The 20,197-nt window shown below is 39.3% G+C and overlaps 1 protein-coding gene across 1 annotated transcript; it reads right to left on the reverse strand.

The window, feature by feature from the left end:
• Window positions 1-8,140: 8,140 nt before the first annotated feature.
• On the reverse strand, window positions 8,141-15,342 carry LOC120077190 (uncharacterized mitochondrial protein AtMg00810-like). Its single transcript, XM_039031094.1, has 2 exons — window positions 15,031-15,342; window positions 8,141-8,383 (listed from the first exon to the last, which is right to left on the reverse strand). Exons 1-2 carry the CDS (start codon window positions 15,340-15,342, stop codon window positions 8,141-8,143), a joined length of 555 nt encoding a protein of 184 aa, XP_038887022.1.
• Window positions 15,343-20,197: the final 4,855 nt, after the last annotated feature.

Here is a 20,197-nt window from a genome sequence, read left to right on the forward strand (position 1 = left end):
TTTATTGAATTTATTCATTGGTATCAAAGTTATTTTCGCAAGAGCTATTAGGCAGTAAGTGTCAACAAAAGGGTTGATAACTGCTGCAGTCACGCCCTTTCTCAGGCTCGGAGAGCAGTCTGGGGCGGGGTATGACATCTTGGCCTTAACCTTGGCTGCTTTCTTCTCTTTCAGATACCGAGGATAGTTTCTCTTCCAGTGTCCATCTTGGTTGCAATGGAAATATTTTCCTTTAGCACCTTGTGGACGCCTCCTTGGGGCGACAGGCTGTGGGTTAGCAGGTGCCTTCCCTTTTTCCTTACCACCCTTCTTCTTCTTCCCCTTTGCAGAGTTAGAAGTAGAAGGTGCAGACTTCGTTCCTGAGGTCAAACCTTTATAGAACGTCTTGGAGGATGAAGCAACATTTGCCTCACCCTTCTGCCTCTCCTTACTTTTCAGTAAAGATTGGTATGTATGCAATTCGTTGAGGAGAGTTGTGAGGTTATACTTCACTTTATTAAGAATCATATTACTAACAAAGTGCAGGAAGCTCTCTGGCAAAGAATGCAGGATTATGCTAACCTGGCTGCCCTCATCGATGGTAGACCCATTCAACTCCGCCACATTAAAGTGGACCATCATATTTAACACATGTTCACGAACAGAGGTGCCTTCTTACATTTTGGAGTTGAATATGTATTTAAGAGCCCATGCATAAGTTATAACTTGTAGAAATACAAGTTATTTATACTGTTTTATTTAGATATTACGGCCAAAAGGAAGGAAAGTTGCGTCAATTGTATAGAAATTAGCTAAGATATGCGAAAATTATAAATTGTCGTCAATACACCCACTGACACCATTGCGATGGTAGAAAATAATATTTCAAGTCTGTTTTGCAGGAAATCAAGTCATTGCATGCGTTCAAGGCTCAAGATAAAAAGAACAACGCATCTATGTTGTATTGCGCCCATCATTCAGGAATGAATAGACGATCAATGCAATGACGACGCATGCGACAATCGATCAAGAGCTTTGCGATCAACGCAATCTCAACCGCATGTGGTAATAAAAAACAACACTGCATGTGGGTAAACGATGGAGGATGTAAAGAGCTGCAATGCAATTGCGGAGGATTCTGACGCGTGTACAGCTGACCGTTGTGCATTTTTTACGGGATTGATTGCGTAACAGAAGGAATATTCACTCCACCATTTCAGGAACTGCCTTAACAATAAAGTGGGGACCACAATGCAAAGAGTCAAAGCGCTCTGGCCATTCCACTGAAAAAGGATGCTTGAATACAGAGAAAAGTATATATACTGATCTGAGGGAGAGACTGGTTGAGCGACTAATCAGAGTAGATCCGGTAAGAATTAAGAGACAAGGCTGAGAGGTGAGTCTCCGGGCAAAGAATCCTTTCGATCTCCGCCGTTGAAGCTCTGTACGAAGGTTACCTCTACCAGAAGAGCAAGCCTGAGAGGGAAGCTCTTTTGTTCATTCATTCCATACGCCGGCAAGCAAAACCACCGTCCAGATCTGTATCAAGACGTTGACACTCTTTTGTATTTGTTTCTATCTTTTTATCATCACTTGTACTCATCTTCTTAATCTGTGAACTCATCTTTTTAATCTCTATCATTCACACCATGTATCAGACGCTTAATCTTAGTATTAATTGTTATGATCATTTTCTTCTCCATCTTTCTGTCTATTTTCGTTCATCCGTAATTCACTTTCCCCACGATGTTTTCTTAATCCCATGGATAATTAACAAGAATTAAAAAAGTAAATTAATTGGGTTAAGAAAATAATTATGTTTAGTCAAAGCATGCTAGACGACATCTTCACCTGTGAGAGCAGAAGTGAAGATGCCATTTCGCCTATCGAGAGAGGGTTAGAAGAATGTGTTAACTAAAGCAAGAAGTACTTCTAGAGATGGAAGCAACCTTGCGTTCATCATGTTCATCCCTGTTTCACCATAGAGATATGAGAATGCGGTCGATCACCGAGAGGTGTACGCCAAGGGAAAACGAAACCTTAGTTATATCTTTAACCCAACTAACAACCTTGCGATGTTTGTACTAATTATTCCTTCCCATTTCTAATTCATACATAAAGACTTGCCATTGCATACCACGATCCTTTGTATAAACTTCACAGTCGGTCTCGAACTCAACATCATATATATCATGTATCTTGTATCTTGCATCACGTTAGCTTAGGTTTATTTTCATCGCACTTTATTTTTTTAACGCAACTTTAGTTTATCTGCATAATTTTACTTTACCGCAATTTAATTTCCTGTACAAACACACACTTTATTAATTGTAAAAACACTGATTGCATATATCACAAATGTAACACATTAACAACAAAAATCCCTATGTTCGACCTCGGATCACTCCGAGAAACTTGCGTTGGAATTATACTTAGTTTTAGCGCAAGGAAACTTGTGACAACGCATTACTCCATAGCATATTACAAGCATTTAGTTAACAACGCATATATCTAGAAGTAGTCATGCCTAACACAGCATCCACATTCCATTTCCATCTTTACGTCATCAGGTTTATGGAAACATGAGCTTGTATGATTCATTCATCCGTATTCATATTTGTCCAAATGCTGTAAGTAGTGTGAATAAGCATAAGATACAAAATTTTATGCCACAACAAGTTTATGGCAACGTTGTCGGGGATTGGTAATGGTTATTGTTGAGTACATTTGTGATATTTTGTAGGACAGATCTCTTTGTACTGGCTGCTTATCGTGGAGAGAAGTCTGACAGTTTATGAGTACTAGAACTGATCCAGAATTCAAGGCTGACCCAGAGATCGAGCGTACATTTCGGCAAGGGCACGCCCAAACCGAATAAGGCGAAAGAAGGCCAACATGGCAGATAATAACAATGATAATGTGGCACCCGAAGTAAATCAAGGGGTGAGACGACCAGTGTAAGATCCCATTTTTCTTGCTACTGACCGCAACATCCCGATGAGGAACTACACGACGCCCAATCTGTATAATTTTTCGCCCGAAATTTCAAGACTGATAGTTGAGGAGAACACAAGATTCGAGATTAACCCGGTCATGCTCCAAATGATTCAGAATACGGGGCAGTTTGATGGTCTGCAAGGTAAGGACCCATATGCCCATCTGACCAGTTTCGTTTAGATGTGCGATAACTTCTCTATACCTGGTGTACCCCAGAAGGTATCAGACTATACCTCTTCCTTTACACCTTGAGGGATGAGGCTAAGAGGTGGGCTCATTCACTGGAGCCAAAAGAAATAACTTTTTGGGATCAGTTGGTTGAACGGTTTATGAAGAAGTTCTTCCCTCCGGCAGTCAATGCAAGAAGACGAAAAAACGTGCTGAACATTGAACAGATGGATAACGAGACCCTTAGCACCACCTGGGTGCGATTCAGAAGATTGGTGAAGAATTGTCTGCATATCAGGATACTCGATTGCGTCTTGATGGAAACATTCTATAAAGGCCTAAACAAATCAACGCAAGCTGTTGCTGATGCCTCCGCGGCAGGAGGTTTTATGGATAAAACATACACCGAGGCCAAGGTCATCCTTGACTGCATCTCGTAGAATATGGATGACTGGGTTGACGAAGGGTACGGAGGAAGAGGCTTCGAGAGAAGAAGAAATGATACTGCCATTGTGCCTGCGGAGACAATGACAACTTTGGCCGCCCAAATGGCCGCAATGACCTCTATCCTCCAGTCGATGGCGCTTAATCAAGGTGCCCTCTCCCAAGGATTAGCACAACCCAATGCGCCGACACAAGTGGCCGCAATCAGTTGCGTCAATTGTGGAGGAGGCCATGTGGTAGAAATGTGCCCATCGAACCTGCAGCAAGTATGTGCTATACAGAACAATCTGTACAGCAACACGTATAATCCTGGTTGAAGGAATCACCCTAACTTCGGTTGGGAGGGAATCATAACCAAGATGGGCCAAGTAACCATCAGAATAACAACTCCGGGAATCGAGGAAACCCTCCACCTTTTCACCAAAACAAGAAATATAGAGCAACAGAGACAACCGCAACATCAACCATCCTCTTCTAAAACCTCTAGTAATTCATTGGAGTCCCTGCTCAAGCAATACATGGATAAAAACGATGCGGTGATGCAGGCGTAGGCATCTTCAATTAGAAATTTGGAGATTCAAGTAGGGCAGCTGGCATCCGAGTTACGTAATAGAACACCTAGAACGTTGCCAAGAAATTCTGAAGCCCTGGGATCTCACGGGAAAGAGCAATGTCCATGAAGACATTGGGCAGGCAAGCTGGATCGCCTGGGGAGATGTGGATTGCGTTCATCCTGAAAAAAATTGTCTTCCGGTCCATATCTCAATCCTATGTTTACTTGCTTTTTGAATTTATTGCTTTATGAACTTTGTCATTTATTACTTCATTCAATTTGTTTTTATTTCTTTATAAATTTATGCTTCATTTAATTCTCTTACGTTTATTTCCGTGCTATCTTTAATTTCCTCACTTTTCTGTATTAATTGTGTTATTCTTAAAACTTGGTGAATGATTGTTTAATAAGAAGAGAATTAATGCTGTAGGATCCTTGTGACTTGCGTTGATGAAAAAAAAAAATAATAACAAAAATAATAAAACAATCAACATCCGGTATGCATTGCGATGATGGGTGCATCTTATACCAACAAGATAAACTTTGCATTCATCCAACTCAAATGCATTGTGCTGAGGGGTGTGTTGCGCTCGTATGTGTTCTCTGCCCGTCCTTAGCAAAAATGCATTATGTTGAGGTAGTGTTGCATTGGTAGAAATACTGTGCGCCCATCCTCCAGAAATGCATTGAGTTAAGGAGTGTGTTGCGGGGATACATGCGTTGTTGCCCATCCTCGGCAAAAATGCATTTGCGTTGAGGAATTCATTGCCTTGATTCTTATCCTTGCGCCTATTCGAATAAAATACCAAAGAAATCTATTTTTGCAAATTGAGAAGGCTAATCACTTCAGCTTCTAAGGACTTGATGAATCTGCAGATGAAAGGACCTATAACTCTGTAAATTCATAAATGTGAGGTGCGCGACGGCAGGTTTTTTGAGTACCTCGAGGCCTATCAACACAGAATTCGCATTGGGCCCATCAAGGCCCAACCTATAAATTCTGTTTCCTCCGTTTTAGGTCATTTACTTGCTTCATTTTGCAAACAGAAACCCTAAAGCCTTTGCATACCAGACTTTCTTCCTTCCCAAAACCCTAAAGAATTTCCCAGTTTTCTTACTTCGGCATCCATGGCAGACCAGTCTCCCCAACCATCTTCTTCACCCCCATCACCCTCGAAAGCCCAACTCACTGCACGAGAGAAGGCATTCCTTACAGCAAGCCGTCGTCTCGCCACCCAGCCACAAACCATCCCTCGAGTCGCTGGAAAACCTCGGCGAAAGCCTGTAGCAGCCGTACCACTCCAGTTTAAAAGGGAGCAGAGTTCAGAGAGCACCCCACTCCTAACTTTTTCCTCTGAAAGTGAAAAGGAAAGAAGGGACGATAAGGAAGTGTTTGGGAGTATACTCAGCAACATGGAGAAAGAAGGAGGACTGCTCGAAGTTGGGGTTATGAACCAGCCACTACCTTTGGAGGAGGAGATGGAGGAAGCATCAATGAGAAGCGCTCTGACAATCTTGGATCCTAAGGAAACTGCTAACGCGGAATCCTATGAGGGACCCATCAGGGTCGCTTTGGAGGAAGCGGCGGCAGAGAAATAGCCTGAAGTGGCTGAAGAGAAGAAGAAGAAGAAGAAGATCAAAGAGAAGAGGGCTGAAGAATATGAGGAAGCCCATCCAATCAAGAAGAAGGAAAGAAGGATGGATGAGAAAAAGGAACGCAGGCGGGAGGAGAGGCGCCTAAAGAAGGAGAAAAAGAGGAGAAAGAGGGCTGAGAGCCCAGAACTGGACGGAGAATACACCTTCGTAAGGGGGGATAAAGGGGAGTCAGCGCAACTGAGAGAATCAGCGCAACCCAAAGAGGAAACAACGCAAGTAAGATTGGTTGCCGACTGATGATGGAGAAGATGCAGACATCACCCCCTTGATGCGGCGTCGCAAGGAGAATGCGCCGCAAGGGTCAATAGTTAACCCACCAATGATAGATGCGTTAGAAGAGCAGGAGAGGAGAAGAAAAGTGGAGGAAGAAAAGAAAGAGAAAATGTTGCGGGCACAACTAATTATCGCAGAAGGTAGTCGAAGAATTACAAGATGAGGAGGTGCGCCACAACAATGAGATATCAGCAGAAGAGGAAAGGAAAAGGCTCGAGGAGGAACATCGCATTTTGCTGGTCTCCGAGCAGTTTGAAAAAGAATTTGAAGAAGAAGTGAGACAAGAGGAAGAAGAAAAGAAGAAGAAGAAGGCAGAAGAGGAAAGGAAGAAGAAAGAAGAGAAGGAGAAGAAGCGCCGAGCAAACGTTCAGTGTGCTATTCCTCTTGAGCTCTTATTTGTGTTGTGGTGGCCTATTTGCATTGGCCTTTTTCTGTTTCTTTGATTATGGCTATCTTAGGCTTTCTGCCTTGGCCCAGGTTGTAAAGTCCTCCTTGTTGTTGTGTAATAGATTATCTTTTCAAAAAAAAAAAAAAAACCAACTAAAGTCCCAGAAGATATGTAAGCTGCAATAAAGTTGAATGAAGCACAAAAATATGCCGATGATATTCTTGGTGAAAGAATCAATAGTAGTAAAAGTGGTGTTTTTTAATTGATGGACCTAGAGAAAAAAAAAAAACATTTTTGTATTGTGCATTATTAGCTACTATAAGATTCAAAGGCATCTCCACTAACGACCTGCCTTTGCCTTTGGATCTATGATTATGCAATACAAAAATTGCAACAACAACATCAGGTGTTGCTGCTTCAATTATGCCAGGGGGACAAACTGCTCATTCTAGAATTTTTAATATACCCCTTCAAACAAATGAATCGTCTATATATAATGTTTCAAATTAGAGTAATCGAGCAGAATTGATTAGACAATCAAAAGTCATTATTTGGGATGAGGCACCCATGACCAAAAAACCACAATAGAAGTTGTTGACAAGACTTCTAAAGATACTAGTCTCTTAAAACGTGCCTTGCATGTGACGCTTCAACTGTTTTTAAATAAATTGATAAAACTGTTTATATTTTTTCATATTCAAACTTTTTACGTTTTTATCGTTGTTTAATTTTACAAATATAGTTATACTAATAGAATTACAAATACATTTAAATCATAGATTCTAATGTAATTTTTAATATATCTGTAAAAATTATTTAATTATTACCCTTTTAAAAGTAAATAGATGATTCTAAATTATTTGAAATCATTAAGTTTAAACTTATAACAATAGTTATTAAATTAAATAACATATTATTGAAACAACTAATTTATATAATTCAATACTCATGATAAAGTTATTTTGATTCAAAGACTAAATACTTCAGCTTTCAAAGTTTGAACCATTTGAAGTTTTACCATTAAATTCATAATGTTTTATAATTGAATTTCTCATTTTAAAGAAAACACTACATTATATTTGCAGATACGTTGTTTGTTGGAGTAACTTCGTGGAGCTGCTTGTGCGTTGCGTTAGAGATTGTTTCAGAAGGCAATAATGATGGGTTATCTCAACTTGTATTTTTGAAGGAATAGTACAATCTATTTATACATGGAGCAACTCACTTGGAAATCTAAACAAATAATAAATTACAAATTTAGATAACTAATATTTGGAATAATAAAAAGTGGATCAAAACTAATTGGTTGCAATTGGATGCTATGACATGGCTTGTGCTGAGATTTTGGAATCACCTTCCTCTTCCAAACTGTGTGGATTGGTTATCTCCTTGATATCCCCCCACAAACAAGTGGGGAGTGTATGAACCCCGAGTTTGGTTCGTAGTAATTGAAATTGTGAATGAGTGAGTGTCTTAGTAAGACAATCTACTAATTGATCAAAAAATGCACATAACGAACTTCAAGTAGTCCTTGCAAAGATGATCACAAACAAAATGAACATCAACCTCCATATACTTGGTCGGGCATGAAAGATAGGATTTGAAGCTAACGCTCTGGCATTTACATTACCACACCATAGTATAGAAGGAGACGAGATTTGAAGTCCGAGTTCATGGAGAAGCTAACGAAGCAACGTGATTTCAGCTGTAGCATGAGTAAAGGCGCAATACTCTGACTCAGTGCTTGAGCGGGCTACTACAGTTTTCTTTTTAGATGACCAAGACACGAGGATATTTCCAAGAAATACACAGTAAGCAGCAACATATTTCTGATCGTCAATGTTAGATGCCCAATTAGCATCAGAATAAGCTGTGATTTCTTGGACGGAACCAAGCATATTAAAAGTCCCAAATGTTTTGATCCACTGAAATATTGAGGAACTCTTTTCACTACTTGCCAATGAACATCAGTAGGTTGTTTTAAAAATTGATTGAGATGGTTGACTATGTATGCAATATCGGGCCACATATTCGTTAAGTACTGCAATGCACCTACGATACTTTGATAGAGAAAGGGGTCAGCCATGGGTGTTCCATCCAGTAAAGATAAATGCTTTCCCAATATAGAGGGAGATGGCGTGGGTTTTAAATCATTCAAATTTAATTTAAACAACAAATCATCAATACACTTCGCCTGAGTTAAGAAGATGTCAGAGGAAAAGTAGTTAACCTAAACACCCAAAAAATAGCTAAGTTGTCCAAGATCCTTCAGAGCAAACTTCGTATTCAACTTCTTGATCAATCGATCGAGTATAGAATCATTATTTCCAGTGATAATGTCATCATCAACATAGAATAATAAGATAATAACAGTATCTCCATTGTGGAATATGTAAAGAGAAGAATCTGACTTACTATTGTGAAATCCTCATGCCAAGAGAGTAGATTTCAACGTATTATTCTAGGCACGAGGTGCTAGATTAAAATCATAAATTGCTTTGTTGAACTTACAAACATAGTCTCAATACTTCGAATTGTCATAACCAAGAGGTTGATACATGCACACATCTTCATTTAGGATACCATTAAGGAAGGCATTATTAAAATCAAGTTATCTTAAATGCCACCTTAGTGACGATACAGCTAGAGAGAACACAACTCGAATAGTAGATACTTTGACAATTGGGCTAAATGTCTCGAAGAAGTCCACTCAGGGCTTTGGTGGAAACCTTAGCTACTAACTTTGCTTTGTAACAATCAACTGACCCATCGGGTTTTCTTTTAATGCAAAAAATCCACTTACAACCAACAATGTTTAATGAACTTGAATATGGAACTAGCGTCCAGGTCTGATTTTTATGTTGGGTATAATGTCCTAAAGCTCGCGGTTTGTATTATTAGACATATTCTATACACAATAAAGATGCTATTGAGATTATTTCAACAAAGTTGTTATTGAAGTTGTGAATTGCATTGATTCTTAAATCCAATAAACTAATGAATTCATGACTATAGAATGAATACTTAAACTTTATGTAGAGACATAAAAGAGGATCAAGTTTGAGTATATAGCCAAAACGGTCTATAAGTATATGGATAGGGTTGGACACCTTATCCTGGGGACATTATTGGATATGACCCACTTTGTATATTGATACAAAAGATGTGATCCTGAAATCGTTCATGTAAAGACATGCAAGTGGAGGCAGCTTATGCAAAGATGTTTGCATAAGACTGGGCCATGAAAAATCAATTTTTCTTTATAACACCATTTACTGTTAAAAACTGATTATTTCAACTAGATGGCCTATGGTAACTCGATCTCAATATTTACAAATCTCTTCCATGGTGGAGTCAGCGATATAACTCTATTTTATACTCCTCCATACTATAGCCATCCATTCAAATTGAATACTGATCCCGATGTAGATTTCTTTGAATCCACATCAGTTTGAAAAACAGAATCAATGTATCTAGTAAGGATCAAATCCTTAGTACCATACACGAGTATATAGTCTCTTGTTCTTTAAGATACTCGAGAATGTTTTTTACGACAGTCCAATGACAATCCAAAATTGGATTGAAATCTAATGATTATTCTAATTGCAAAGCATATGTCTGGACGTGTAAATAATATGGGATACATCAAACTCCCAACTGCTGATGCGTATAGAATTCTCTTCATCGCCTTGACATCTTGAGGTGTTTTAGGACATTGTTCCTTGGACAGATGAATTCCATGTGTAAAAGGTAATAATCCTCTTTTGGAATTTTGCATCTTATATCTTGACAACATTTTGTCTATATAAGAGATGATGCATGACCAATGCAAAACCTAAGGTGGGATTTCAACCATATGACATACCATATGACATATAATAAAACATACATCTCATGTACATTCACAGAACTAATGGACCGGGATGATTAGCCTTAAAACCGGAAATTAAATTCTATATATAACATAAATCCATCGAGCAAACCGATTCACAGGCGAACCGGGTCTTGAATCGCTCGGGCGAAGCCTCCCTGATCGTTTAGTAACACGGGCGAGTAACCACGATCGTTTAGCTATGATTGATTACCATTTACAATGCGATGAAGCATGAGGTCACTCAATTTTTTAGCGCACCAATTTAAAACACGCAAGTCTAAATGATCGTATAGACGACTATGTTGCTGTGAAGCACGATCGTCTAGACGATCATAGAGTAAGCACTTAAGTAACTTTAACTACGCGATCATGAAGTCAGTGACTAAGTGATGGAGCTTGCTGAGCTACACGATCGTGTGTGTGTCTACCTTGCTGCCAAGTATCACATACTCTATGATTGCTTACCCCCCATCGTTTACATGATTTGACCAATGCTTGGAATTCTTCTTCTTCGAAGTAATATGCAACTCCTTGCTTTGAAGCCCCATCACGAGGGATTCACACTAACTCAAACACTTTGAATTACAAATTCGATAGCATGTTAAAATGCCAAAAAACACAAGGCCCTTACAATTAACTTTGAATGTTAAGGAACTCAATAACCAGAGACAACCATCCCAGAAAACTCCATTAATCCATATCCACAGACAAATTTAACACTTAAACAGAATGTAGACATGCTTTCACACACCAAGAATGCAAATGCTATTCTATACATCAATGGATTTGGAATATCATAACCTATCTCTGAAACCAATTGAAGAAACTTTTATCAAAGAGAACCTATGAGTGGAAGTAAGATCGTTCCAAATTCATTGTGATAAAATTACAAACATTCACAAGATCGTTCCAAATTCATTGTGATAGAATTACAAGCATTCACAAACATACAAACTAGTAATGCATTTTAGAACAAATTACGACATGCTTTCATAAATAAATACAAAGGGAACGAGAGACATACCTTTGAAGAACGTTTCTTTTAACTTTCTCTCACTCTCGTGGAGTCTTGGACTAGCACCTCTCGCTATCGCTATGAAAACCAACCCAATCGTCTAGTGTATCATCTGGTCAATCACTGATGCATTATTTTATGAGATGGAATGATGGAATGAGATGCTGTGATGGAAATGCGTTGAGCAACAATTTTCTCAGTGGAATCCAAGTATAAACCCCACTGAGTTTCATGGTAAGTCTAAGGTCGAACTCAGGGACTTAGGAAAACAATATGCGGTGGTAATTTCGCAGAAGACTTTGCGGTAACCAAATAAATCAAATAGTTGTTGGGTTTGTTGTTTGTGGTAATAAAATAAATAAATGAGGTGGATTTAAGAAAGTTCAATTGTGCAGTAGATACATTGAGTATGCGGAGGAACGGGTTGAGAAGGTCTTTAGCTAACGTTTCCTGGGTATGCGTCAAACTATGTGACCATGCTACACTCATGCAACAGCAAATCGTTTTCCGATGCAAATGCGGTGCTCCTAAGTCTAGGATGCATGTGTTGAATGCAACAATGTTCATAGAGCTTATTCCTAAGTCTCTACTCTTTTCCTATGCGATGATGCAAGATGCACACAAAGACAAGGGGATTGCACACAATCATATCCTATCTCTAGGATGCATGCAACGCGTTAATAGCAGACAGTGCTTATTCCTAAGCTCCTATCTCTTGATTATGCGTTCTAATCTGACTCTCCCAAAAGTGAACAGATATAAAGAAGTAAATTCCGTTTCTCAACCCATTCAACAGACAGTGCTTATTCCTAAACTTCTCAACCCATTCAATAGATTTAGCTACTCATGCGTGATAAACAGAGAGTGAACAGATATAAAGAAGTAAATTCCATTTCTATAGATAAGTTTGAATACAAAATGACAATGAAGATAAGGATAGAGAGCCTGGTAGCAATCCCATGCTTCCCAAGGCCTTTACACTGTTAACTCTATTCTGTTCAAAAGATATTCTTGCTTCCACATGAGCTGGCCCTCTCTCTGATCTTGATGCTTCCGGCACTCTCCCAAGTTCACCGGAACGATCTACCGGTACAATCTCGCTTCTCTCGCTTCCGCCTTAAGGAAAAGAAATTCTAAGAACAAAGCTAATTTATCTAAGGTAAAATTCTCTAACTCTTCGAGCTTGTTGAACTAGTTGAACCAAACCCCTTTTCTGAAGGATGCCTTCGGTATTTATAGAGCTTTGGGGTGAAAGGTGGCTTCTCTCTTATGATTGCACAGATGGGATGGCTTTTGTCACTGAAAAGCTGAATGTACTTGTTATTGTTAGCAGTTTGTCAACTTAATTCAGATTCGACCGTCGTCAGTTTTCTGTCGCATCGTGATTAATTATACTTTTCACCCAGATGCACCCACCAATTTGCGTCGGCTTTATGCGGCAATCCTTCTTGAGCAGATGTTTGCGATCACAAATCACCGCAAAGCCTTGCGGTAATGCTGCGCTCGACCATTGATTTCTTGTGATCGCGATTTCCGCCTTGCGTCAACGCATATTCTTCATAAAAAATACAAAAGTTAACTATTTCTATGCGATGGACTCATGCGACCACAACGTTATAAACTTAATGCTTTTTGGACGCAATCTACATATTTTATCAATGCAAACCTTCACTGTTTAATAACTTGGCACTGTAATAACGTGTATTTCTGCTCGTTATCACACCCCCAAATTTAAACAATGCTTGTCTTCAAGCATAAGCTAATGATTTCCTTTAGCTAGTCGACTGCAATCTCTTTTCCTAGATTTCTCAAGGATACTTCGTTCAAATCCTATACACAAAAATTTCCTCAATTCTTATTCAAGTCTCCTCTTAAAATATTTCTAAGATCTAGGGACCACAAGTTTAACCTTCAAAAGGACTTTACTAAATTTCATGACATCGCATGATTTATTTCCAAAAAAAACTTTTTTTCATTGGGGTGTTGACTGATTTTTATCCTTGTATATTTTTTACATTGTTATTTTTTTTTTCTGACCTTGCGCTGATCCAAGTGTCTCACTTTCGTTTTGGTTTGCCCCTACGTGTGTCATGCAGACATCCAACTACGAGCAAGGCACTCTTTCTTAGACTAAACTCATACCTACTTGGTAGTGAAGTTGCGGTCATTTATTTATGCATTGATCCTGGCGACTTACTTTTGTTTTGGCTTACCCCCACGTGTGTCATGCAGACATCCAACTACGGGTAAGTGCCTTTCACAACTTAACTCTTATCAACATAGGTTTCCCCATTGTGTTGACAGTGGAGTTGTTATTCTCAAAATTTTCCCTCTTTTTTTTATAGCTAAAAATAACAAGGTCGAAAATAAATATCTCACCCCCAAATTTAAAATGCGACAATGTCCTCATTGGAAATAGAGTGAAAGAAGTCATGCGATGTTCTTAGGAAAATACGTAAAGAGTCAGTTTGAAAGAAAGCTATCAGACCACTAACTTCTAGAAATATTTCATGAGGTGACAATCCTAAAATTAAGCTGACCCTAGTGTCTACGAAAAAAATGGAAGCATGTGTTTCATCATTGAAATCATAATTGGCAAAGAGATAGCATGCGGTGACTTACTAAATTTATCAATGTTAAATGATTGCAGTAATCAAAGAAGATACAGTGATAAGACTTTCAAAATTAAAATACAATGCAATAGTGCAAAATTTGGAATAAAGTCAAGGAAGAATACAACCCCCAAATTTACGTTGTCACCCGCATTGTTTGTCGACGCATCCTACTGTGCGGCGATCTATCTTATTTGGATTGTGGTGACGGAATAAAGTAGTTGCGTCTTCGTGAGGCACCTCCGCAATCGTTCACCTCGATTGTTGCAAGAAAAACATTTAAAGGGTCAAATGATTTTAAACAAAACAAAAATCTCCTTTTTTTTAAGATATAAAGAAGTAAAGAAGTAAATATGCGATAAAAGGTAATAACAAGATGATGAAAGTTCATGAAGTATTGATGCAGGAAAAAAGATATTCAAAAGGATTGCGTCCTTAATGAGGTTGAGTCATATATAAACTCAGGGACCGCTTATTCCAAGTTGGGCCTTTCACGTCCATGACGTCTTTTTCTTCTTTTCTTTGTCCTTTGGAAGCTTCACTGCCTTAATTCAGAGCTTTTCCCCATTAATGTTCATTACAATCTCCCCCTTGCGCACATCAATTTGAGTGCGACTGGTCGAAAGGAATGGTCGTCCCAATATGATTGGCGCATCTTCGTCTGCTTTGTAATCCAAAATGAGGAAGTCTATCGGTAAGATGAATTTATTAATTGAGATTGCGGCATTTTTCAGCTCTCCTTCAGGATGTTTTTGAGATCTGTCCGCAAGTCTGTCGTGGGCGTGGGTGTGCCAATATTCAACCGTTTGAAGATTGATAGCGACATTACGTTTATACTTGCCTCAAGATCACATATTGCTTGGCCACTATAGACCCTTCCAATGGAGCATGGTATCATGAAGATTCCTGGGTCGCACATTTTTGGTGGGATCATAGCATTTTGCGTTATTGCCACTGTTGTGATCTTGTCTTCATCATTTTGTTTCTCTTTCNATTTTGCGTTATTGCCACTGTTGTGATCTTGTCTTCATCATTTTGTTTCTCTTTCAATCTTTGCGGAGCTGGTGGTACCTGGACTTCTTCTGTCTCATGTTCTGAAAGCTTAATGGTGGACGCAACTTCGGGGTTCATTTTCTCGGGCTTTTTCGAATTATAAGTCAACGGGTCCTCAATTGTCACTGCATTCAAGTTGGTCGCGATAGGCTCCTCCCCTACTTCCGCAGTCATTTTGTCACTTAGCAAGGAGACTGCTAAGCATTGTTCCTTCCCGGTTCCCCCAGCATTGTTAGGAAGCTCCGTTGAGCTCGGCAACGTTCCTTGTGGTCTATTTTTGAGCTCACCCGCAATTTGTCCCAGCTGAATTTCGAGATTTCGAATGGACATTGCTTGATTCTGAAGCACTAATTCGTTTTTCTCAATGTATTTCTTCAACAAGCTCTCTAAGGACGAGGATTGCGGTGTTTGCGAGCTACTAGCTTGGTTATGCATTGGACCGTTTATTTGTGGGAAAAATCTAGGTGACCCTTCTCTTTGCACCACTGGTTGGAAGTTTTGTTGTTGATTTTGCCATGCAAAATTTGGGTGGTTTCTCCACCCGGGGTTGTATGTATCGGAATAGGGATTATTCTTTATAAAGCATACTGACTGCGGATTTTCTGGGCATTTTTCCATTGAATGAGCATCTCCACAGATGACACAACTTACAGTCGTTTGAGCAATTGCGTTGACCTTCTCTTTCTTCGCTCCCGTTCTATTAATTGAGATGCCCTGTATTAAACTCATCATCGCAGTCATTTGATTCTGTAGGGATGTGATGGCCCCGTTGTTTGTGTCACTATCTTTAATTCTTAATCTTTGATCGCTTTCCCTCCAATCCTCGTGATTTTTGGAAATGCGATCAAGTATACTTTTGGCCTCCTCATAGGTTTTGTCAAGCAGACCATCGGCTACTGCCGCATTGGCAACAGTCTGCGAAGTAGGGTTCAGTCCTTGGTAAAACATCTCCATCAGCAAGCAGTCTGGTAAGCCATTATGTGGACAGTCTCTTACCAGCCTCTTGAACGTCGCCCAAGCATCGCTGAGCGATTCGTCATTTTCTTGTTCAAAATTTGTTATTAATTTCCTTCTCCTAGCATTCTTGGTTGGTGGGAAATATTTCTTCATAAACTTTTTGACGACTTGTTCCCACGAGGTTATCTCTCCCGGTTCGAGAGAATACGCCCATTTTCTTGCTTGATCGCATAAGGAAAATGGGAACAGAGTTAGTCGAACTTCCTTGGTTGAGATATTTGGGAACACAAAAGTGTTGCAGATTTCTATGAAGCTCTAGAGGTGGGCGTGCGGATCTTCGCCATGCCTCCCTCCAAATTGCCCAGCAGCCTGGATCATCTGCAACATTACCGGCTTCATTTCAAACCTCGATCTGTGTAATGCTGGCCTCTTGATTCTTGGAGAGAAATCGTAAAGGTTGGCGACGTATAGTCCCGAATGGGTCTATTGCGATCATTCCCCAGAAGGATGGGGTTGGCCATTATGTTGTTCGCGTTTGTGGCCCTTGCTTCCGGTTGTTCCGCCATTCTTGGGGTTCTGTCTTTTTGTTGGCGGTTGTCTCTTAATCTCCTTCGAAACGTCCTCTCAATGTCCGGGTCGTAATTCACCAAAGATTGAGAGCTACAAAGAAATCAAGAAAATTACCGTTAGCACACTGATTTGCCGAAGTCCCCGGCAACGGTGCCAAAAACATGATGCGTTATTTTATGAGATGGAATGATGGAATGAGATGCAGTGATGGAAATCCGTTGAGCAACAAGTTTTCTCAGTGGAATCCAATTATAAACCCCACTGAGTTTCCTGGTAAGTCCAGGGTCGAACTCAAGGACTTGGGAAAACAATATGCGGTGGTAATTTCGCAGAAAACTTTGAGATAACGAAATAAATCAAATAGTTGTTGGGTTTATTGTTTGCGGTAATAAAATAAATAAATGTGGCGGATTTGAGAAAGTTTGATTGTGCGGTAGATACACTGAGTATGCGAAGGAACGGGTTGAGAAGGTCTTTAGCTAGTGTTTCCTGGGTATGTGTCAAACTATGCGATCATGCTACACTCATGCAACAGCAAATCGTTTTCCAATGAAAATGCAGTGCTCCTAAGTCTAGGATGCATGTGTTAAATGCAACAACGTCCATAGAGCTTATTCCTACGTCTCTACTCTTTTCCTATGCGATGATGCAAGATGCACACAAAGACAAGGTGACTGCACACAATCATATCCTATCTCTAGGATGCATGCGATGCATTAATAGCAGACAGTGCTTATTCCTAAGCTTCTATCTCTTGATTATGTGTTCTAATTTGACTCTCCCGAGCCTCGATTCTAACTTGACTTTTCCAAGCCTAGATCCTATCCTTAGACTACCCTCCTGAGTATATCTAATGAACGAATGAAGCATATATAATACAAGATAATCGCATAGAGTGAATATCCCCAGTTAAGCTAGCTAAGTACTTCTCAACCCATTCAATAGATTTAGCTATTCATGCGTGATAAACAGAGAGTGAACAGATATAAAGAAGTAAATTCCATTTCTATAGATAAGTTTGAGTACAAAATGACAATGGAAGATAAGGATAGAGAGCCTGGTAGCAATCCCTTGCTTCCCAAGGACTTTACACTATCAACTCTATTCTGTTCAAAAGATATTCCTGCTTCTGCAGGAGTGGGCCCTCTCTTTGATCTTGATGCTTCCAGCACTCTCCCAAGTTCACCGAAACGATCTATCGGCACAATCTCGCTTCTCTCGCTTTCGCCTTAAGGAAAAGAAAATCTAAAAACAAAGCTAATCTATCTAAGGCAAAATTCTCTAACTCTCCGAGCTTGCTGAACTAGCTAAACTGAACCCCTTTTCTAAATGATGCCTTCAGTATTTATAGAGCTTCAGGGTGAAAGGCAACTTCTCTCTTATGAGTGCACAGATGGGATGGCTTTAATTCTCTAACTAATGCGTCGAATATTTATCACCGAAAAGCTGAGTGTACTTGTTATCGTTAGCGGCTTGTCAACTTAATTCGGATTCGACTGTCATCAACTTTCTATCCCATTNAACTTAATTCGGATTCGACTGTCATCAACTTTCTATCCCATTGTGATTAATTATGCTTTTCACCCAGATGCACCCACCAAGTTGCTCCGGCTCTATGCGGAAATCCTTCTTGAGCAGATGTTTGCAAGCATAAATCACCGCAAAGCCTTGCGATAATGCTGTGCTCGATTATTGATTTCTTGTGATCTTGCTTTCCGCCTTGCGTCAACGCATATTCTGCATAAAAAATACAAAAGTTAACTGTTTCTATACGATGGACGCATGTGACCGCAATGTTATAAACTTAATGCTTTTTTGACACAATCTAACATATTTTATCAATGCAAACCTTCATTGTTTAATAACTTGGCACTGTAATAACGTGCACTTCTGCCCGTTATCACACATCCAAATTTAAACAATTCTTGTCCTCAAGCATAAGCTAAAGATTTCCTTTGTCTATTCTACTGCAATCTCCTTTCCTAGATTTCTCAAGGATACTTCATTCAAATCCTATACACAAAAATTTCCTCAATTCTTATTCAAGTCTCCTCTTAAAATATTTCTAAGATCTAGGGACCACAAGTTTAACCTTCAAAAGGACTTTACTAAATTCCATGACATCGCATGATTTATTTCCAAAATTTTTTTTTCACTGGGTGTTGATTGATTTTTATCCTTGCATATTTTTGACATTGTTATTTTTTTTCTGACCTTGCGCTGATCTAAGTGCCTCACCTTCGTTTTGGCTTGCCTCCACGTGTGTCATGCTGACATCCAATTATGAGCAAGGCGCTCTTTCTCAGACTAAACTCATACTAACTTGGCAGTGAGTTGCGGTCATTTATTTATGCGTTGATCCTAGCGACTTACTTTCATTTTGGCTTGGCCTCACGTGTGTCATGCGAACATCCAACTACGGGTAAGTGCCTTTTACAACTTAACTCTTATCAACATGGGTTTGTTAAAAATAGCAAGGTTGAAAATAAATACCTCACCCCCAAATTTAAAATGCGGCAATGTCCTCATTAGCAATAGAGTGAAAGAAGTCATGTGATGTTCTTAGGAAACTACGTAAAGAGTCAGTTTGAAAGAAAGCTATCAGACCAGTAACTTCTAGAAATATTTCATGAGGTGACTATCCTAAAATTAAGCTGACCCTAGTGTATACAAAAAAAATAGAAGCATGTGTTTCATCATTGAAATCATAATTGGCAAAGAGACATGCGGTGACTTACTAAATTTATCAATGTTAAATGATTGTGGTAATCAAAGAGGATGCGGTGATAAGACTTTCAAAATTAAAATGCGATGCAATAGTGCAAAATTTGGAATAAAGTCAAGGAAGAATACAACCCCCAAATTTACGTTGTCGCCCGCATTGTTTGTCGACGCATTCTACTGTGCGGCGATCTATCTTCATGAGGTGCCTCAGCAATCGTTTGCCTCGATCGTTGCAAGAAAAACATTGAGAGGATCAAATAATTTTAAACAAAACAAAAATCTCCTTTTTTTTTTAGATATAAAGAAGTAAAGAAGTAAATATGCGATAATAGATAATAACAAGATGATGAAAGTTCATGAAGTATTAATGCAGGAAAAAGGATATTCAAAAGGATTGCGTCCCTGATGAGGTTGAGTCATATATTAACTCAGGGACCGCTTATTCCAAGGTGGGCCTTTCACGTCCACAACGGCTTTTTCTTCTTTTCTTTGTCCTCTAAAAGGTTGATTGCCTTAATCCGAAGCTTTTCCCCATTAATGTTCATTACAATCTCCCCCTTGCGCACATCAATTTGAGCGCGACTGATCTAAAGGAATGGTCGTCCCAATATGATGGGCGCATCTTCGTCCGCTTTATAATCCAAAATGAGGAAGTTTGCCAGCAAGTTGAATTTATTAATTGAGATTGCGACATTTTTTAGCTCTCCTTCAGGATGTATTTGAGATCTGTCTGCAAGTAGGAGAGTCTCTGTCGTGGGCGTGAGTGTCCATTGGATTTTTTTGTCCATCAGATATAACCAGTCAATAGTATGATAACTCTTCATAGATGCACGTAAGTATAACTGAGCCAATTTATCTTTTTGCCCCTGTAGTTACATCTAACTCCTTAAGTACCACTAATTCCTCCAATGAACAATACATCATAGTCCTACTA

Source organism: Benincasa hispida, chromosome 5 (assembly GCF_009727055.1).
Source record: "Benincasa hispida cultivar B227 chromosome 5, ASM972705v1, whole genome shotgun sequence".
NCBI classification, from domain to species: domain Eukaryota; kingdom Viridiplantae; phylum Streptophyta; class Magnoliopsida; order Cucurbitales; family Cucurbitaceae; genus Benincasa; species Benincasa hispida.

What these genes read in the sequence shown, in the direction of transcription:
- LOC120077190 (XM_039031094.1), bottom strand. Translation starts at nt 15,342, where the DNA reads ATGTCCATTCGAAATCTCGAAATTCAGCTGGGACAAATTGCGGGTGAG. An exon ending in ATGAGACAGAAGAAGTCCAG is followed by an intron (nt 8,384 to 15,030) that starts GTACCACCAGCT and finishes TCAATATTTCAG; the next exon opens with TGGATCAAAACATTTGGGAC.